The sequence below is a fragment of the Haliotis cracherodii genome, unplaced genomic scaffold, assembly GCF_022045235.1.
Source record: "Haliotis cracherodii isolate W230 unplaced genomic scaffold, xgHalCrac1.p SCAF_6, whole genome shotgun sequence".
NCBI lineage: Eukaryota > Metazoa > Mollusca > Gastropoda > Lepetellida > Haliotidae > Haliotis > Haliotis cracherodii.
In genome coordinates, this window is record NW_027266319.1 from 7,542,643 (window position 1) to 7,560,268 (window position 17,626).

Below are 17,626 nucleotides of genomic sequence, written 5' to 3' on the forward strand. Positions count from 1 at the left end.
ACTCTTCGGCGTGACGAGGGAACGCGTTAACTACTAGGCAACACAACCACCCAATATTATGTCATATAATTACTGTATGAATATCATAGTGACAGTATGAACCATTGATTTTCCTCATATATCGCTTGTCCGATGTTCGGTTGCGAAGTCACTGTCCCTACAAACTGACAACAAACGTACCTCCTAAAACAGCCAGCCGCTTCACACAACTATAAAATATTTTACTGCCGCTTCATATTTCCATACTCGCCGAAAGTCCTCTCTCTTCAAAAATAATTATTGTCGGCACCCACTGCTATTGCAAAAACAGCGAATGGTTCGTTTCAATTTTAATTATCATGACCACGATATATGCAACTAAACATGACACGGACACATTCTTCATCTGATTGTCAAGGAGCAGACCAGTCCATTCCGAGAGCGGGGGAGTAGGTTTGTCAGCTGGCACCTTGACTTAGTGCAGCTCCTATGCTCTCGCAGGTTATCAATTGGCCTGGGGCTTGCGTTGAGGGAAAATTAATTTCTTCCATCAATGAGGAAAACTGTTTGTCCCCCTTGGGAAAAGATAACTTATTCTGAAAAGAAATCTACCTCACTCCCACAATATAAAAATGATGCTTCTTTCTGATTATCACAATGATGCACGTGCGAATCATGCGCGCTTGACTTGTTCTCCAAGTTCAACAAATGCGGATATCTGTAAGGTTTGTGCTGATATAATAATGCCCAAACAAGTTGTTCGTTGATAGTGTTTCATAGTGGTTATACGCGAAACATATTTTCCTTATCGCCTGGAATCCAATTAAGTCTGTTTTGTGCTTACTGCACCATCAACGCCATGCGTCCACTGCCTATATCTATATAGGCGTTTTGTTTGCTTGCAGAAAAGGTTTGTGTAATGTTAACGCATTTACCATGTCAAGATTTTTCGACCCCTGAAGATTCGGGGTAGATTTGTTCTTCAGCAACCAATGCTTGCCGTAAAAGGCGACTATGCTTGTCATAAGAGGCGACAAACGGGATCGGGTGGTCAGACTCTTTGACTTGGTTAATTCATGTCTTCGTATTTCAATTGCGTGGATCGATGCTCACGATCTCAATCACTGGATTGTCTGGTCCAGACTCTATTATTTACAGACCCCCGTCATATACCTGGTATATTGCTGTGTACAGCGTTAAACAACAAACAAAAACAAAATCATGATTTTTCAGACAATTAGATTTTACTATTGTAAACAAAGTCAGACCCCACACTTTGATTACATAGCAATGAAACTATTTAATATCATCATGAACCATTCCACACACACTGATTGCTGGTGGTGTAGCGGTAGAGCGCCTGCCCCAAGAGTGGAAGGTGGGGGGTTTGTTTCCTGGCCGCATCATACCAAGGGATGTTAAAAGATGGTATTTGTTGTTATCCATCTTCAAGAAATGTGTGTCGTGCTTCATGGAGTTGTGTGTGGTGTTTCATTGTATCCCTACTGTATGTATCGATGCTCATGATGTCAATCACTGGTTTGTCTGGTCCAGATTTGATTTTTTCACAGACCACCGTCATATAGCTGGAATATTACTTAGTGTAAACAACAAACAAACCAAGTAAAAGGCAAGTACTAGACCTCCATGGTCTAGTGGTAGAGCATCTCCTCAGAGAGAGTAAAGCCCGGGGTTTGATCCCCGGCCGCCTAATACCAAAAGACGTTAAAAGATGCATTAGGAGCTAAAACAAGGACCGGTCAGCTCGGAGTCCCGGTGGGGTACCCATGTTAAAATGTGACATGGAGACATACTGCAGTAAATTCCCTGATTCAACAAAGCCTTTAAACTATACATTAATCCATACAACATGAGACCCGTGAAGATCCGGGGTAGAATAGTTCTTCAGCAACCCATGCTTGCCATAAAAAGCAACTATGCTTGTCGTAAAAGGCGACTAACGGGATCGGGTGGTCAGGCTCACTGACTTGGTTGATGCATGTCATCGATCCCAATTGCGTGGATCGATGCTCGTGATGTCAATCACTGGATTGTCTGGTCCAGACTCGATTATCTTACAGACTGCTGTCATATAGCTGGAATGTTGCTGAGTGCGGCATTAAACAACCAACCGACCAACCCTAGGACATGAATGACAATTGATAACACATCATAGCATATAATAATAGGCAACCACAAAACTAAACTAGTGGCCATCATTTTTCCTGAAGTAAACATTTCAAATATAGCCCTGTCCAATAAATAACAATGTTGGCATGTTATAAGATGAGCATATTTATTAGTAAACAGCATGTCACAATCATATTTTATAAATACAGATGAACCTCTTGCCAGGACTTAACGTTTGATTCCTGTATAAACCTGAACACTTATTGAAAGCACATCAAGCTAATCCTTTAGTCTATGATCATAATAACATATACTGGATTTTTTCGGGGTGCTGTCTCAAATAAGGCCACAACCAATCCTGCGAACTCATGTTTCCAAAATCTTGTCAGTCTGTACAATTCATGAAAGTCCGATAGTCCATATTAAAGACGTCCCTGGGGCAAGCCAGAAACCTAGGATTGTGGGTTCGAATCCCGGTTTGCCCTGATTATGTTCTAGGTTTGTCAGCACCATACCCGTGCTCGTGGGTTTCACCAAAGTGGTAAACGTCTGAGACCTGCATCACTTCGCGCTTTCCTCTCGCATTAGCATGATTAGGCTGACACGCTGTGATATAACTGGAATACTGTTAAAGCGGCGTTAAACCCAACTCACTCAATGTATAACACACAGGACAACAGGCAGGACGAATCACAAAATGTACAGTTAATTACAGTAATATAATCACCCGTAAAAATACTGACAGCAGGAATCAATGCTCTGACTTGACTGATGCATTCATTCCACACATTGCATCTTACCGAGGCAAGAGAGTTAACTGATTGTAAAAGTCGAGTTTCCACCCTTGCCGAACTAGGCTGGTATTATGGAGTTACATTTTGGCTGGACTAACGAGTCTTTGCATAGTCCAATCAAAATCTCGCAACAAAATCGAAATCCGGTTCGTAAACTGTCCAGGATGCAGGATTTACAAGCATTTGCACCGAAAACTCATTGTCAACAGATATTTTCCAAACCTTTTCATGTTTTTAATTAAGGTGCTCGTGTGATTTGATTCAATTCGTGTTATAAGACCCGTTTTACACAATATAGGTCTTGATTATCGATCAGATCGTCTTGACTGGGCACCACCATTTTGTTTGAAACAAATGCAAGTGATGGAATCTGATTGGTCCATAGGAGAGGCGATCAAGCCCAGGAATTCCAGCCTAGTTTGGCAAGGGTGGAAACTGGACTTAAAAAGTCAGTTAACTCTCTTGCCTTGGGAAGATGACACATTGTGGATATAAGTAATACTGATTATAATCTTGGAATGATTAACATGATTATTATACAAATAAATCAGAAGTGATATGAGCACTGAGCGATAAATATGAGTAAAGCAGATATGAGTTATCCCCCTTATCTACTGAAGCAAAGGTGAGTTATCCCCTTTCTCTGGGATGAGTTATCTTCCTTAGCGAATACAACAGTGATCAAAAGGCTGTCACCTGGAAACATGCTGTAATTTGATCAGATGAGATGTCCATGCAGAATATATATATATATATATATCTCGGGCCAAAATCATCCAAAACTCATTATCTTAACCTAGAAATTCAAATTCTAGTGTGTTGGCCAATAACTGTCATACACACAAAAAAGTGTCTCACTTTGACACCAGTCACAAATTGTATTGTCTGGATCGTGATAGCAAATAAAAGGGTGAAAGGTTGGTGGTTCGATCCCTGGCCCCAAGAACTGAATGTTAAAAGTCGGTATTTGTGGCAACCCTGTCTGGTGTTTGGGGATGAAAAAAAAATAAAATGTCCTTACACTGTGTCTGAGTTGGGTATCAATGTTAAACTGCAGCATGGTATCTCAGTGGGCTAGCACTATGAAACCATTAGTTTGGACAAGTGCAATACTTGACTTAATATCTAAGTGTAAAATGTCAAAGTTGGTCTGGCACGTTGTGTATATAACCTTACTGGACAGTCAGTCTATATTTGCGACTGATAAGAGATAAGGAAACATACAAAATGACTGTGTTTTAATACGAGAGACACCAAACTCACAACAATCCTGCATTGGCAGTGACTTTCTTTTGTAGTCTTTCTCAGAGACTAATCTTTTTAACTGTGTTCAGCAAAAGGTGCTAACAATTTCAACATTTGAATTAAAACTATAATTTTAGTTTTGCAATGATGATTCTTTTTACTGATAACAAGACCAATAAATTGAAATAGGGTTTAAACCATAGCTGTACATTACAGCATTGAATTGAATTAAAAGTACCAGTAAACTTAAGAAAAAAAGGACTTACAGTACTTAAAAAAATAATTCAAGTTCTTTTCCAATGTTTCGGACACAGGCACATAGCTTGAAGGCTCTAGTGGAAAGAACAGCCAGCTAGTGGTTCAATCCCCAACCATGTCATATCAAAAGACTTACTAGATGGTAGTTGCTACCCAACCTGGCACTCAGCATTGAGGGGTTAAACAAGGACCGGTCGGCTCGGTATTATCAATAAATCTTTTCTTCTTTCTAATACACTGATAAAATAAATTCCTAAATATCAATGACCACATTTGATCAAAATCGGTAACTATCATAACAATGGTATCTATCAAGGCATAAATAAAACTGTACAAGTTTTGTCGAAACTCAAATAGTAGCAAGCCTACATTAAAACTGGCAATATTTACATGCTAAAACAAAGAATCTCATTCTTGTACCACCCAAGTCATGAAACACACATACTTTGAGCAAATTCACATTACATTCTTACAACAAATACATCATATTAAATACCTGTTACTGATAGAAAATGTCGAGAAGCCTCCTTGTTGTTTAAGCTGGCTGGTGTGTAAAAATGTCAATCAACAGCTCATCTGTGCCAGAATAAAAAACTCGATATCTGAGAGTTATGTCCCTTAGCTGTAGAATCCTCAAACGCCTTCGAAGTGTGTGTCACCTTGGTTACTCTCCTGGTATCATCGGTGCCACCACTATGGGCGGTTACAGGAATCTTGAAAAATTCCCTCAAAATGTAGTGACATTTAAAATCACAGATATTCATCTCATCAAAATGTTGAACATAAATCAACCTTTAACCTGTTAACATGTTACAACATTTCAGAAGAATCTTTGTAAGATAAATATTTACATTGGCACTTTCCTGTATACATTGTTTTTGAGCTTGGCACAAATAAAAGTAAAATGGTTGTCAGAAATGAGAAAAACATATTATAACATGTTTGACTAGAAAGTGTGTATTTCACGCCAAATCCAACGAGACACAATGAATATACCATTTCATTACATGTTACGTCCTTTACTGTTTGTCTAAAATTTTAGTTCACTCAAACTAAGGTCATTGAAGTTAAATGAAATATAGGAATGTTTTAAAAGAAATCTGAGTCCACATTTCAACTCCTCAATGTGCCTGAAAAGCTTACAATGTTCTTGTACACATATACACCTACTATATAACAATTTCCATAAAGGCACATGAAGAACTAGATCAGTATCATGGACCAAACAATATTTTGAAGTTGGCTGCCTCTGAAATCTGCAATGTGACACCATGCATATAGAAGCTGCAGGTGAGTTAAAAACACTCATGCAATTTAATGGAAATCTGATTTTGAACCTTAAACATAACTAATTGCTTAAAACTTTGGGACATATACATAAGAACCAGTAGGTATGTAGAAATCCTGTTAGACGCCTCTTACGACAAGCATAGTTGCCTCTTACGGCAAGCATGGGTTGCTGAAGACCTATCGGATCTACATCGGTGTTGAAAGTATATGAATGGACAGATGGCTTATCTTGGTGACCGCACAACTCTGTGGTACAAGTTTTAATACTGTGATATTTAAGGCGGGACTAAAAAATTGTCTTATGGATTCATGACTAAAAACAATTAAACTAAAAAAAATCTGACATGCACTCTTTCTTTTATTCTGCTAATTCCGACCTGCTTGTTCACCACACACAAAAGTGTTTATACAATAAACAAAACTGCAAGACATCAGGATATTTTTTTTAATTTTCTTTTTTAAATAAGCTATGAGACAAGCTTATCCTGCAAACATAACAACATATTCAGATAACTCAGGGAACAAAAATATATTTTGAAACGTTTGTTTTAGATAATTTTGTACACATGCACCAAAGTTCTTCACAACTATCTGCAAATCAAAGCATGAATCCCGGCCTAGGCATGTTATGACATGCTGTTGATGAAGCGGTACACATCCCATTACCAAGAAATCACACCCATCACATACTTAACCTGTTCTTGATGACATATTATTTATTACATAAAATGCCATATAATTAATAACACATAAGATGCCACATAATTAATAACACATTAGATGCCATATAATTAATAACACATTAGATGCCATATTATTAATAACATAATAGGGCAAACATTGACACAGGTCAAACAATAGTTTGGATACAATGACTTACTGTTGAAATCATGAACAAATGAATGAAAATCAGTAAATACAAGAATGTTTACCTCTTTTATGATATTTGACATCTTCTCTTAAGTAACATACAAGAAACAATAAATAGTTAAAGCTGTGGAAAATATGGATGGTGTCATAAGTTTTGGCACAATATCTCAAAGTAACTCATGTGAATTATCAAAATAAGATTTAACATAAAGTATCAATAGCAGTACTTGAGCAAATAGAACGCCCCTTCTTCGAGCTACTTTATCTAGCTCCACATGTAACAGAGGCATCCTACAGTGAGATGGACAATGGACTAGGTAGGAATCAATCTCATTAAAATCAGATCTTAGTTCTCGCTATCCCTAAACAAAGATCTGAAGACATCCCATTACGGGTCAAGTCAGAACGACCTTTCATCCAACCAATCAGAGCGTCGCTTACCAGATCATGAAAGTGACGGATGGAATGTGTTTTCTAATCATCCAACCTCAAAAAAATTAACAGAGGGTATTCCGAACGACAGTTGCGTTTTTATTTATTATATCCATACAATCTAGGCTATCTATAAGCCATTCCAGAATGTTCTTTAATAAGTTTTAAATTTTTTAATCGAGACTACGAAAAAATATGTTTCGAAGCGTAGTCGCCAGTTTGAAACTTGTGTCGTAAAGCTCGAGAAAGCTGCCTTCTGATTGGCTAATGTCGATTTCTTGTCAGTCATTTCATTGGTCGGTTAAAGTTCACGAAAGGTCGTTCTGACGTGACCCATTATGGGATGTCCTCAGATCTTTGTTTAGCGATAGCGAGAACTAAGATCTGATTTGAATGAGATTGAGGTAGGAATTTGTACAATCATGTAGGATACCCCTTTAGTTACAGAAATCTTTCAGCATTAAATTAACAACTTAAAGCAACCTTTTTCTGAAGGACCAGTGAAGGACCATCCAAATCTTTCATATTACTATAGTCAATCTGTCATGCCATGATTTAAGAAAGAATCAGGTGATCCTTAACACTTTGAGTAGTATATGTCATGGACCCACTGCCCATGATAAAATGAGAGAGTCATCCACCCTAGTGAACAGTCCATGGGTGACACTGTCAGTAGAATGTGATGAACGCCTGTGTGAACAGGAAGGAGGTATACGAGGGTACGCAACACGTTGACATAAAATTATCTGTATACTTGTTAAGTCAACTTAATTTGGTAGTAGTGTATATTTTCATCCTCCTGCAGCTAAATGCTCATGACTACATTCATGATACTTGGTGTTTCAGTTGACCTTGACCTTAACAGACAAAATAGGAATTGGTTTTCCATGAGGTAGAATCATTTGGCGCATATATATCTTGGGCATGGAATATTTCGTGTTTAATCCAGGCACAAGGGACTTTGGTGTCGCGATATGCCTACAGCATGTAATTCTTGCAAACCCTCTACCTCTATTACATCTTTGCCATAAATCCTGTATTTTGGCTTCAATCACACTCACTAAATTTTCAGATTTTCAACTAGAATTATCATTATCTCAGCTATATCTTAGAATTATTAACAATGATAACTATTGTTCGATATCAATACATTTTGCAATACTTAAGTTTTGCGTGACCATTTCAATGTTCCATGTGGCCCAGCTAATGAGGTTGTTGGAACCAACTAGTTTGTGTTCAACTCGCACAACTGGTTAATCATGAATCGATACATCATTATGTTTTCTTCTGTGTTGATGAAAGAGGATACACTTTCTAAAAATATTACTTACTACTCGTTTAATTACCCCCAGAAATTGTCAGTCAAATATTACAAAATTGTAATTAGCGTTCCAGGATCACAACTGAAAATAGCAGCTATGCACATGTGTCTACAGATAGCTTTTCCTTTAGAACATGCTCCGAAATATGCTCAAGAAGTTTCAGCACAATCTGATGTAAATATGTGTATCGGATACATATCATTACCTATGTACCGCAATACGTATCGTATTGTGACCTTGCTGTATCGTTTCATCCCTAGTTAAACTAGGGGTGGCCCAGAATCGTCATGCCATCAGAACTAGCATTCTGTTCAGTGAAAGGCGGTGAGGTGGCACTAGTCGGTGGAGTTATCATGCAAAGTTATACTTAAAAAATATTACTTTAAAAATATCGATAGAATTAAAATATGAATCGATACATGGTTAGGCATTTCTTGTATCATATCATCATGTACTATTTGTGATTCACCAACACCTCGGTGATTTATGACACCCCTGTAAGGGACATTTATTATCAAGCTACTCTGGGACTTCTACAACCTGTCCACTCACTCGGTATCTAAGTAATTACATCTCCTCATCTTTCCAAAAGCAAAACATATTGATTTGGAGTAACAAATTCAAACTGTATCTGCCATTCATCAGATGATCACTTTGTGTTACTTACATGTTAAAAATTGCATTCAATTCACATATAAAAGATTCTATTCAACTCCACTTTTATGCAATAACATGCAACTGTTACCATGGCAACCAGAGTTTGGTTACAGATTATAATTCCTCCTTGGTTGAGCGATTTTTGTTCCTGATGAGATACTCTTCATATAGTTGATAGATCTCAGGTTGTTTTTCGGGGGTGACGGCAAATCCTAAATCTCTACTCCTCTGAAGGGCCCAGTCAAAACTTAGATTGTGTTGAAGGGCAGCTCCAAGAATGGCCACATAAGCTGGAAGAAATGAGACAAAGATATATTTGTCTATAGACTAAATTGTCAAGGCAATCGCAAATTGAATAAATATATTCAATGTATTCAAAAGGGAAAACCACTTGCTTGTCGTTAGTATGGTAAGATGTGTCTAACAGGATAGGGTGGTCAAGCTCACTGATTTGCTTGATGCATGTCATCATATCCCAATTGCATATGATGGTCATGATGTCAATCACTGGATTGTCTGGTCCAGACTTTATTATTTACAGACCGTAGTCATATAGCTGGAATATTGCTGAGTGCGGTAACAAACAAAGAACAAACAAACAAACTTACAGACCGCCGTGAAATAGCTGGAATATTGCTGAGTGTGGCGTTGAACAACAAACAAAAACAAACAAGTGAGGATGTGTTGCTCTTCATCACTGTCAAGGCCAGTCGACTTTCTATTACCATGTAGAAGTCTTGTGTAGGGAATAAAATATAAAAATATGTAACCAAAACTGTTTATGTAACGAGAAGTTTGTTTGGTGGGTTTTTTTCCAATGTTTTAAAAAAAAGAAAACCTGCAGAACATAAATATACCCTCAAAAGTACACCCTTTTTGGTTTGTTTGCTTATAAATTCCTTGAGGTTTTCTACAGCACTGGAACTCAGGGCCCCACTAAATGTTTAACTTTTAACATTAATACAAGGACCATTGAGTTTCAAGCTTAATTTTGAAGACACAGACTTGTACACAAAATGCTGAACTGACCTGTGACCAGCACAAATGACCTCTGACCCTTGTACTGACCTGCTCTGGTCCCCCTGGCACAGTGGACCAACACAGGACCTTTAGATCCCAGCTGGACAATAGTCTTGAGGTTCTTCTCAAAGAATGGTCCATACAACCCCGATGCTGCAAGCAAATCAAGATGACAGACAACTAGGAACATGGTGGCGACACGTCAGTATGTTAAACAGTAGGAATGGTCATCACACCCTCCTATGACCATGACAACCTTGCAATGAACGGTGAGGAACATCTTTGATTTTCCAGTGTAGAGTCATGATCACATCTCCATTCTATTATCTTTCTATCAACTTCAAATTACATGACAGAACCTTAGAAATTCAGGGCTGTTTTTTTTTTCAAAGTAATAATCGTGTAAACGTAATTTCAGAAGTTTGTTTGGTTTGCTTTGTTTGTTGTTTAACGCCGCTCTCAGCAATTTTCCAGCTATATGACGGCAGTCTGTAAATAATCGTGTCTGAACCAGACAATCCAGTGATTGACATCATGCGCATCGTTTGGGATACGATGACATGCATCAACCAAGTCAACGAGTCTGACCAACCGATCCCGTTAGTCGCCTCTTGCGACAAGCATAGTTGCCTTTTACACAAGCATGGGTTGCTGAAGACCTATTCGTATAAGGCACCTATGCTTGTCATAAGAGGTGACTAACGGGTGGTCAGGCATGTCATCTTAACCCAATTGTGTAGATTGATGCTCATGATGTCAATCACTGGATTGTCTGGTCCAGACTCGATTATTTACAGACCGCCGTCATTTAGCTGGAATATTCCTGAGTACGGCGTTAAACAACCAACAAACCTTGTCCTCAGCACCATAACGTAGCCTTGGCCTAGAGGACTACATGAATTTTATGAAGTTTGAACAGACAGACATACTCTGTGTGTCTCCGATACAACTTGGAATGCCTTCAAGACCCCTCTTGTACGAGGCAACATTTTATAGTGTAGCTCTGATTGGTTGTTGCCAAGCTAATGTGTTAAGTGATAAGCATGGTAAGAGAAGTGGATATGGTGACTGACTTTCCTGGAATTGGTCCAGGGTATTTCTCATCATTAAACGTAGAATAATTGGATATAAGAGTGTAAAATTACCAATGTGCCATGCCAAGCTGAAAAAATTTGTTATGTAGCATAAACATGATAAAATCCCCTTCCCAGCTTTAGCAACCAAAACCTACCCCTTCTCAGCTCTAGCAACCCAAACACGCCCCTTCCCAGCTCTAGCATCCCAAACTCATCCCTTCTCAGCTCTAGCATCCCAAACTCACCCCTTCCCAGCTCTAGCATCCCAAACTCACCCCTTCTCAGCTCGAGCAGCCAAAATCATCCCTTTTCAGCTCTACCATCCCAAATTCACCCCTTCTCAGCTCTAGCATCCCAAACTCACCCCTTCTCAGATCGAGCAGCCAAACTCACTCCTTCCCAGCTCTAACATCCCAAACTCACTCCTTCCCAGCTCTAGCATCCCAAACTCACCCCTTCCCAGCTCTAGCATCCCAAACTCACCCCTTCCCAGCTCTAGCATCCAAAACTCACCCCTTCCCAGCTCTAGCATCCCAAACTCATCCCTTCTCGGCTCTAGCATCCCAAACTCACCCTTCTCAGCTCTAGCAACCCAAACTCACCCCTTCTCAGTCAAACTCACCCCTTCCCAGCTCTAGCATCCCAAACTCACCCCTTTTCAGCTCTAGCATCCCAAACTCACCCCTTCTCAGCTCTAGCAACCCAAACTCACCCCTTCTCAGATCGAGCAGCCAAACTCACCCCTTCCCAGCTCTAGCATCCCAAACTCACCCCTTTTCAGCTCTAGCAACCCAAACTCACCCCTTCTCAGATCGAGCAGCCAAACTCACCCCTTCTCAGCTCCAGCAGCCCATATTCACCCCCTTTTTAGCTTTAGCATCCCAAATTCACCCCTTCTCAGCTCTAGCATCCCAAACTCACCCCTTCTCAGCTCTAGCAACCCAAACTCACCCCTTCTCAGATCTAGCAGCCAAACTCACCCTTTCCCAGCTCTAGCATCCCAAACTCACCCCTTTTCAGCTCTAGCATCCCAAACTCACCCCTTCTCAGCTCTAGCAACCCAAACTCACCCCTTCTCAGATCGAGCATCCCAAACTCACCCCTTTTCAGCTCTAGCAACCCCAACTCACCCCTTCTCAGATCGAGCAGCCAAACTCACCCCTTCTCAGCTCCAGCAGCCCATATTCACCCCCTTTTTAGTTTTAGGAACACAAAATCACACCTTTATCAGCTCCAACAGACCAAACTTATCCCCGTTTACAGCTTTAGAAAGTTGCAAAAAGAGAAACCATGTTGGTAAAATGGCCATTCGAGGGGCACAGGTCGCCATTCATGACTTGTGGTAATGGATGTTATCTGTATACACAGCAACCTGGTGGAGTTGACATGGTTCATGTCAAAGTCGTGACACATTGACACTCTGTGTACATACATGTAACCATATATCCCACCTTATCTAGAGGAGTGCTGGTATTGTATATGTCTTACACTAACCTGGTAACTAAACACTTTCACATCTTGAAATGTTTGAACAGTTGGCAAGCTGGACAACTATTTCCACATCAGACATCGATACCAGAACCAGATGCATGTTGACATGGTTGAACATGCTACCTAGTGATGTCAGATTGCAGGTACATGCAGGTGTGACCATAACCCATTAGTGGGATTAAGCCAGAGTTGTAAATAACCACCTGTGTCCATGCAGGTGAATAAAATTAACCTATCCTGTGGACATGGTGGATGCATCAATAATCAAACTTCCATTTTAAATAATTTTGGGGTAACAATTATCAATAACTCCCTGAACTAGAGTAGGTAGACAAAATTATGTAAATAATAACAGGTTGTCCCTATAACATATAAGACACTGGAGTCCTGTACTTAATCTGTCATACAGACTCTGATCCAAATATATCCAATACAGCCCATGCAAGTCTATAATGTTTGGCAAGTCTAGATTACTGCTGAAAATATTTTCCTTCATATTTGTTCACAAGTACCGTATTCGACGTAATAAGCTCCCCGCTCTAATAAGCGCCCACGGCGATATTTGCTAATATATTGGCTAGTGAACAATCCCAATCAGCACCCCTTCCGATTGATCAATGTACACAAGACTTATTTGTTCGTGTATAATACGCACTCGTGTGTTATATGCACCCTTAATTATGGGGAATTAAATTCTGGAAAAATATATCTGTCGTATGTAAACACTTCAGGCTGTCAGCATAAACCACGGAATTTACGATCCTTCAACACTGTTTTTTTCACCAAAATAATATTCTAATAAGAGCCCCCTATTTCTAATTTTGAGAGCGCCCTTGGCGCTTATTACGTCGAATACGGTATCTGAAATATGATCTGAAGCTCTGAACTACTACTGCTAGTACAGAGTCATGATGGTACACTTCATCACTTTTGATAACAGGAAAATTGTGACAAGCATCTTATGATCTTATGTTCAAGTAGCCAGTCCTGTGTGGTCTGACAGGTTGTTTTTGGCATGTTAGTAACCCGGATATAAGAGAAGCTTCTGGTTTATATGAGAGTGTAAGAAGCCTGTTTGAGTTTAATGTCAGTGACATTTATTGTGTTCAAACAGTCCTATGTCTGACTGCATTTGTGCAGGTTTGTCAACACCGCAAGTAACAGCATTAAGTAGGTAAAACATCTAAGAAAGGATCAATGATGATACATCTGTTACCCAGTCAATGATGCTTTTGTCTCATGTCTTGTGGTAATAGTGTCCACGATGCAGTGTGCTGATCTATTGCTGATCATAGGCATGTGTTCACGCTGGGGAGTTAGTCCAGTGGTCTGTTATGCATGGGCTAGCAGGCTGAATGTGTGTGATGCATGGGCTAGCAGGCTGAATGTGTGTGATGCATGGGCTAGCAGGCTGAATGTGTGTCATGTATGGGCTAGCAGACTGAATGTGTGTGATGCATGGGCCAGCAGGCTGAATGTGTGTGATGTATGGGCTAGCAGGCTGAATGTGTGTGATGTATGGGCTAGCAGGCTGAATGTGTGTGATGCATGGGCTAGCAGGCTGATTGTGTGTGATGCATGGGCTAGCAGGCTGAATGTGTGTGATGCATGGGCTAGCAGGCTGATTGTGTGTGATGGATGGGCTAGCAGGCTGAATGTGTGTGATGCATGGGCTAGCAGGCTGATTGTGTGTGATGCATGGGCTAGCAGGCTGAATGTGTGTGATGCATGGGCTAGCAGGCTGAATGTGTGTGATGCATGGGCTAGCAGGCTGAATGTGTGTGATGCATGGGCTAGCAGGCTGAATGTGTGTGATGGATGGGCTAGCAGGCTGAATGTGTGTGATGGATGGGCTAGCAGGCTGAATGTGTGTGATGCATGGGCTAGCAGGCTGATTGTGTGTGATGCATGGGCAAGCAGGCTGAATGTGTGTGATGCATGGGCTAGCAGGCTGAATGTGTGTGATGGATGGGCTAGCAGGCTGAATGTGTGTGATGCATGGGCTATCAGGCTGATTGTGTGTGATGCATGGGCTAGCAGGCTGAATGTGTGTGATGCATGGGCTAGCAGGCTGATTGTGTGTGATGCATGGGCTATCAGGCTGAATGTGTGTGATGCATGGGCTAGCAGGCTGAATGTGTGTGATGTATGGGCTAGCAGGCTGAATGTGTGTGATGCATGGGCTAGCAGGCTGAATGTGTGTGATGCATGGGCTAGCTGGCTGAATGTGTGTGATGCATGGGCTAGCAGGCTGAATGTGTGTGATGGATGGGCTAGCAGGCTGATTGTGTGTGATGCATGGGCTAGCAGGCTGAATGTGTGTGATGTATGGGCTATCAGGCTGAATGTGTGTGATGCATGGGCTAGCTGGCTGAATGTGAGTGATGCATGGGCTAGCAGGCTGATTGTGTGTGATGCATGGGCTAGCAGGCTGAATGTGTGTGATGGATGGGCTAGCAGGCTGATTGTGTGTGATGCATGGGCTAGCAGACTGAATGTGTGTGATGTATGGGGTAGCAGGATGAATGTGTGTGATGATGACAAGCAATCAAACAGTCCATATTAGCTCTGACAACAAGCAACAGAATGCTGGCGACCTGTTCTCATGTCGACTGGGTAGAGCTATGTAAGATGTATGGGTGCGCATACATATGTGAATACTTACACACAGGCATATGAAAGTACTTCAATTTTGACTTCGCAAATGCTTTCTTCTCAATATCCACATTAAAACCAACTGAATCACCAAATTCATCCGCATTGGAACTTTCATAATTTGTCTTAGAATCTTGTCCGATATAACTGTTAGGCTTGTTGGGGTCAACTCGCGTTTCCTCCAGACGTTCAATATGCTGCCGAGGTTTGCTATCACCCTTGGCATATGTTCCTGTTTTTTCTGGGATGTTTAAAAGATTCACCTCTTCTTGACTTGGCTTCCCCTCTAGTAGGAAGCCAGCTCTCACGTTAATCACCGACTTGAACCCGGTGAACTCCAACACCTCAATGTGAGATTTGGTAATCTGTCCGGCCGTGTACCAATTTTTGTACACAGGGTGCCCTAACCAGTAGTCCAACCAATACTCAGGTTCAGCGTTTGTCACAGTGGGGTTCTTGACCATGGGCTCCCCTGTAATTTCCGCAACAACTTCTTTGGTAAAATCCATGCTGAAATCCAGACCCATTCTGGCAGTGATTTCATAAAATCTAGAACTGTCAATCCTTGGTTCAAATGATGGATCAACGACGGTAAGGTTTGCTAGATGCATGAGAAGAACAAACGTAATTGTGTATCCCCGATCACAGTGAAGAAGAACAGGTTTCTTCAACTTTGGTAAAACTGCAGCTAACTTTTTAACCGCATCAACACTACACCAGTCTTCTTCAGGCGACAACAGCGCCTCAAACTGCATGCCACATTGCTCTTCCGCAATTTCTCTGGATTGTTTTGTTGTGGGTAGATAGTCACCCCCGAAATCTCCCGGCTCGTTGTCGGCATACTTGAAAAGAGAGAGTATGCTTTTGAAACCTCCCTCTGAAGCATACTTTATCTGGCGTTCGGAGAGTCGCCCTGCCACGTGAAAATCTGGAGTGACCTCTTTAGCCCACCATAGTTTCAGCCGATCATTTAATCCGGGCGGCTTGCTCCGATCTGGGAAAACTTGTTCACTTAGAAGATGCGAGAACCCAAATAAAGCGAATAGGCCTAACACGATGGTGTATACAGAACGTTCCGCCATCCTTGATTCTATTACTATTCCGTAATCTACACAGAGGACCGGTGCATAAATATATTATTTACAATATTTCATCCAAGTAGTATCAGATCTGTATAACGTTGAGTCACTTCAGGTAACCGAGCCTGTCAGTGTAAACACGGACAGGTTTGATCAACAACCCCACGCGCAGCCTGCGAGACAGTGACTGAATGACAAGTTTGTTACCTCGCTTGTAGTGTTCTTTGGGTACGTTAGAAAGTGCCACGTCTTTAGTTGACATATGATTGCAGAAATTGTGGGAATCTACACGTGGGTACCGTTGTTGATATCGCCGAAGTGACCGTGAACTCTACGTGACATTGACTTTGGTAATGTGGTTGAATCTGATTGGTCGTAATATTGAGGTGTTTCCCTGTGCTATTTAAGGACGTGCGGTATCCCACGTTGATAAGACTTCGGTCGACGTGTTGGCAGTCACGCAGTTCGGAAAGAAAGACACACAATTTTTTTAATTTATTTTTTTACGTGAAACAAACAGAACATGTCGACTGGGAAGTGCGGGACGTGGCGACCTTGTGTACGTACGTGCGATGATCAGTCATTATGGCAAATTCAATTCAAATGAGACTCGGGGCAAAAAACCGAGGTGTCACTCTCACTGGTGAAAGTGTAGCTCGGGGCTTCGCAATCAAAAACTAAATTCCATTAATAGGAAAATTGCACCAAATTAAATTCAATATAAATGTATATAAGGCGAATAAGGTGCAAATAATAACTTTGAACAAATATTAAAGTTCACGTTAAGATTGATTAAGAAAATATGTAATAATTTGTCAAACTTTCAGGATGTCAGCAATCACGGAATTCATATATTGTCATAATTAAGAATCAGTGTTGAAAGAGTGTGTGAACCGGGATATTGGGGACTTTGTACAGTATTTCGGTTATATCACGTCGTGTGAGAAATGCCCAACACTTTGCATGGGGAACCGGAGGCACGGACGGGTTTGTGCTGACTAACCCAGGACAATAATGGTGGCAAATCCTGGTTTCGAACCCAAGAATAGAGTATCCTGACTCGACTAATGTTCGATAAAAATATTAGCAGCTTTGTTTCATTCATTCCTTGTCAATGACAGCATGAATTTCCATGGATCACCTGAGTTAGTGCGTGTGTGTGGGCGTGGAGGGTAGGTGCATATGTAATATTTAGTTAAAATACTACTCGGATTTGGTTGAAAATGTAAAACCTCGAGCTCGGGAAAAGCAATCGGTCCTCGGGATTTTTCCTCGCTCGAGGTTGTTCCAAGCCTCGATGTCGTGTTTGTACTTTGTGATGAACCGTC

At 40.8% G+C, this 17,626-nt stretch overlaps 1 protein-coding gene across 1 annotated transcript; it reads right to left on the minus strand.

Annotated features, from left to right (window-relative positions):
* Positions 1 to 7,631: 7,631 nt before the first annotated feature.
* LOC139445721 (uncharacterized) lies at positions 7,632 to 16,598 on the minus strand. The gene is made up of 3 exons (XM_071226925.1): positions 15,230 to 16,598; positions 10,046 to 10,150; positions 7,632 to 9,267 (listed from the first exon to the last, which is right to left on the minus strand). The coding sequence occupies exons 1-3, from the start codon at positions 16,299 to 16,301 to the stop codon at positions 9,092 to 9,094; spliced, it is 1,353 nt and encodes a 450-aa protein (XP_071083026.1). The 5' UTR covers positions 16,302 to 16,598; the 3' UTR covers positions 7,632 to 9,091.
* Between the last annotated feature and the right edge of the window lie 1,028 nt (positions 16,599 to 17,626).

Excerpts from the sequence above, each read along its gene's own strand:
- LOC139445721 (XM_071226925.1), bottom strand. The coding sequence starts at position 16,301 with ATGGCGGAACGTTCTGTATACACCATCGTGTTAGGCCTATTCGCTTTA. Across the intron at positions 10,151-15,229 it reads GTACTTTCATATGCCTGTGT|CATCGGGGTTGTATGGACCA; the intron begins GTAAGTATTCAC and ends ATTTGCTTGCAG. Across the intron at positions 9,268-10,045 it reads TGCCAGGGGGACCAGAGCAG|CTTATGTGGCCATTCTTGGA; the intron begins GTCAGTACAAGG and ends CATTTCTTCCAG.